Source organism: Trypanosoma rangeli, assembly GCF_003719475.1.
Source record: "Trypanosoma rangeli strain AM80 chromosome Unknown Tra_15.4_contig_00256, whole genome shotgun sequence".
NCBI classification, from domain to species: domain Eukaryota; phylum Euglenozoa; class Kinetoplastea; order Trypanosomatida; family Trypanosomatidae; genus Trypanosoma; species Trypanosoma rangeli.
This window is the reverse complement of record NW_021706001.1, coordinates 1-1,619: the sequence shown is the minus strand read 5'-3', so window position 1 is coordinate 1,619 and position 1,619 is coordinate 1. Positions and strand designations below refer to the sequence as shown.

At 50.1% G+C, this 1,619-nt stretch overlaps 1 protein-coding gene and 1 pseudogene across 1 annotated transcript; one reads left to right on the top strand and one right to left on the bottom strand.

Annotated features, from left to right (window-relative positions):
- Window positions 1-492: 492 nt before the first annotated feature.
- Window positions 493-1,059, bottom strand: TraAM80_06754 (DNA-directed RNA polymerase; the record flags this gene model as incomplete). Its single annotated transcript, XM_029383584.1, has 1 exon — window positions 493-1,059. One exon carries the CDS (start codon window positions 1,057-1,059, stop codon window positions 493-495), a length of 567 nt encoding a protein of 188 aa, XP_029236549.1.
- A 135-nt stretch (window positions 1,060-1,194) lies between these two features.
- On the top strand, window positions 1,195-1,606 carry TraAM80_06753 (hypothetical protein; annotated as a pseudogene).
- Window positions 1,607-1,619: the final 13 nt, after the last annotated feature.

Here is a 1,619-nt window from a genome sequence, read left to right as displayed (position 1 = left end):
GTGTGGCGCTTCTTGTGTACGGGTACATGAAAGGCTACTGCCAGGACGACACCGCACTCTCTTCCATCTACGCTCCCTTCAAGGACCAGAACTACAAATTTGCGGAGTCATTTTACCTCATTTGCGTTGCATGTGGTCTTTTTTTTCTATCCAGCTTTTTTCAGTGCTTCGCATAGAGGTAGCAAGTGCCAGTAAGAATTGCGGCTTGTGGTTACTGCGCTTCCACGCTATTTGGAGGACATATTATTTTCCACCAACTTCTGCCCCATCTCTCTTAGGAAACATATTGAATGGAATTCTAGTTTTTTTTGTAGCAATTTCATTTGTGTGTTTTTTATCCCATTTTTGTTTCTAGTTGGTACAATATTAACTGTACTCCCAAAATGAGTGTGCTTTATACCATTTTCGTTACTAATTGGTATTATATTAACTGTACTCCCAAAATGAGTGTTTTTTATCCCATTTTCGTTTCTAATTGGTATTGTATTAACTCTACTCCCAACATGAATGTGTTTTTGTGCGCGGAATATTCTTCTGGCATCGTCCGCATTGTGTGCCACGGCACAATAGTGACTGTTTCCCTCGGTCTGTGTTGTTTTGGGCGCTGTGCGTGATGCTCACAGACGCTCGTTGCCGTTGTGGTGGTCTAGGCTTGAAGAAAGGGAGATGTCCGACCGCGATGAGGACGACGACAGGCTGAGTCTCAACTTTGGTGAGGAGCAGGAGGAGAGCGCTCTGCACAGTGACGACGAGCAGAGTGAGGGGCGAGGGCGCGGGTGTTGTCCTGTCCGGGCAGGCGGCGGGCGGTTCTGCCGTACGGCGTGACGACAAGGATCGTGTGACCGCGCCGGTACTGACGAAGTACGAGCGGGCTCGCATCCTTGGCACGCGGGCGCTGCAGATCAGCATGAACGCGCCGGTGCTGGTGGCTTTGGAGGGCGAGACAGACCCGCTCACCATCGCACAGAAAGAGCTCCGCGAGGGTGTCATACCGCTCATCATACGGCGCGTGCTGCCTGACAACACATATGAGGACTGGCGAATAAGCGAACTGGACATCGACTTCGACCGCCCTGCGGACGAGCGATACACAAACATCTGAACTATAAGGGTGTGTTGTCCTTCTTGTGGTTCCTTCACGTACAAACGCAAACGTTCAGATGGCGGTGCTTCCACGTTGCGGTGGTTCTCGCCTGCACCGAAGGAGTGTGAACGCCAACGTTTTTCTTCTTTTTTTGTTCTGCTCTTTGTGTCTCCGATGCAGCACCAAGGCAATAATTAAGCTTTCCACAGCCACCAAAAAGGAACCATGTGCTGCTGTCCCTCTTTGCGCATACTGGTGCTGATCATGGCCGTATTGGCCACCGCCTGTGCTGTGTGTGCCAACATTTTTCCTGTGTTCCAAAAGAAGAGCGATACTGTGACGATGAAACAGACACTATGGTACAGCAGAACAATCTTGCCGGGTGGCAATGAAACCGAGCATAAGGTGAGCAAGAGCTTGTGCCAGCAGTACAAGTTATTTTTTCAGGCCTCTGAGGCGATGGCTGTGGGTGCTATTGGTGTTGGCCTCATCGTGATGGTTTTGTCATCGTTCAGATGATCTGCGGGTCTCTGTC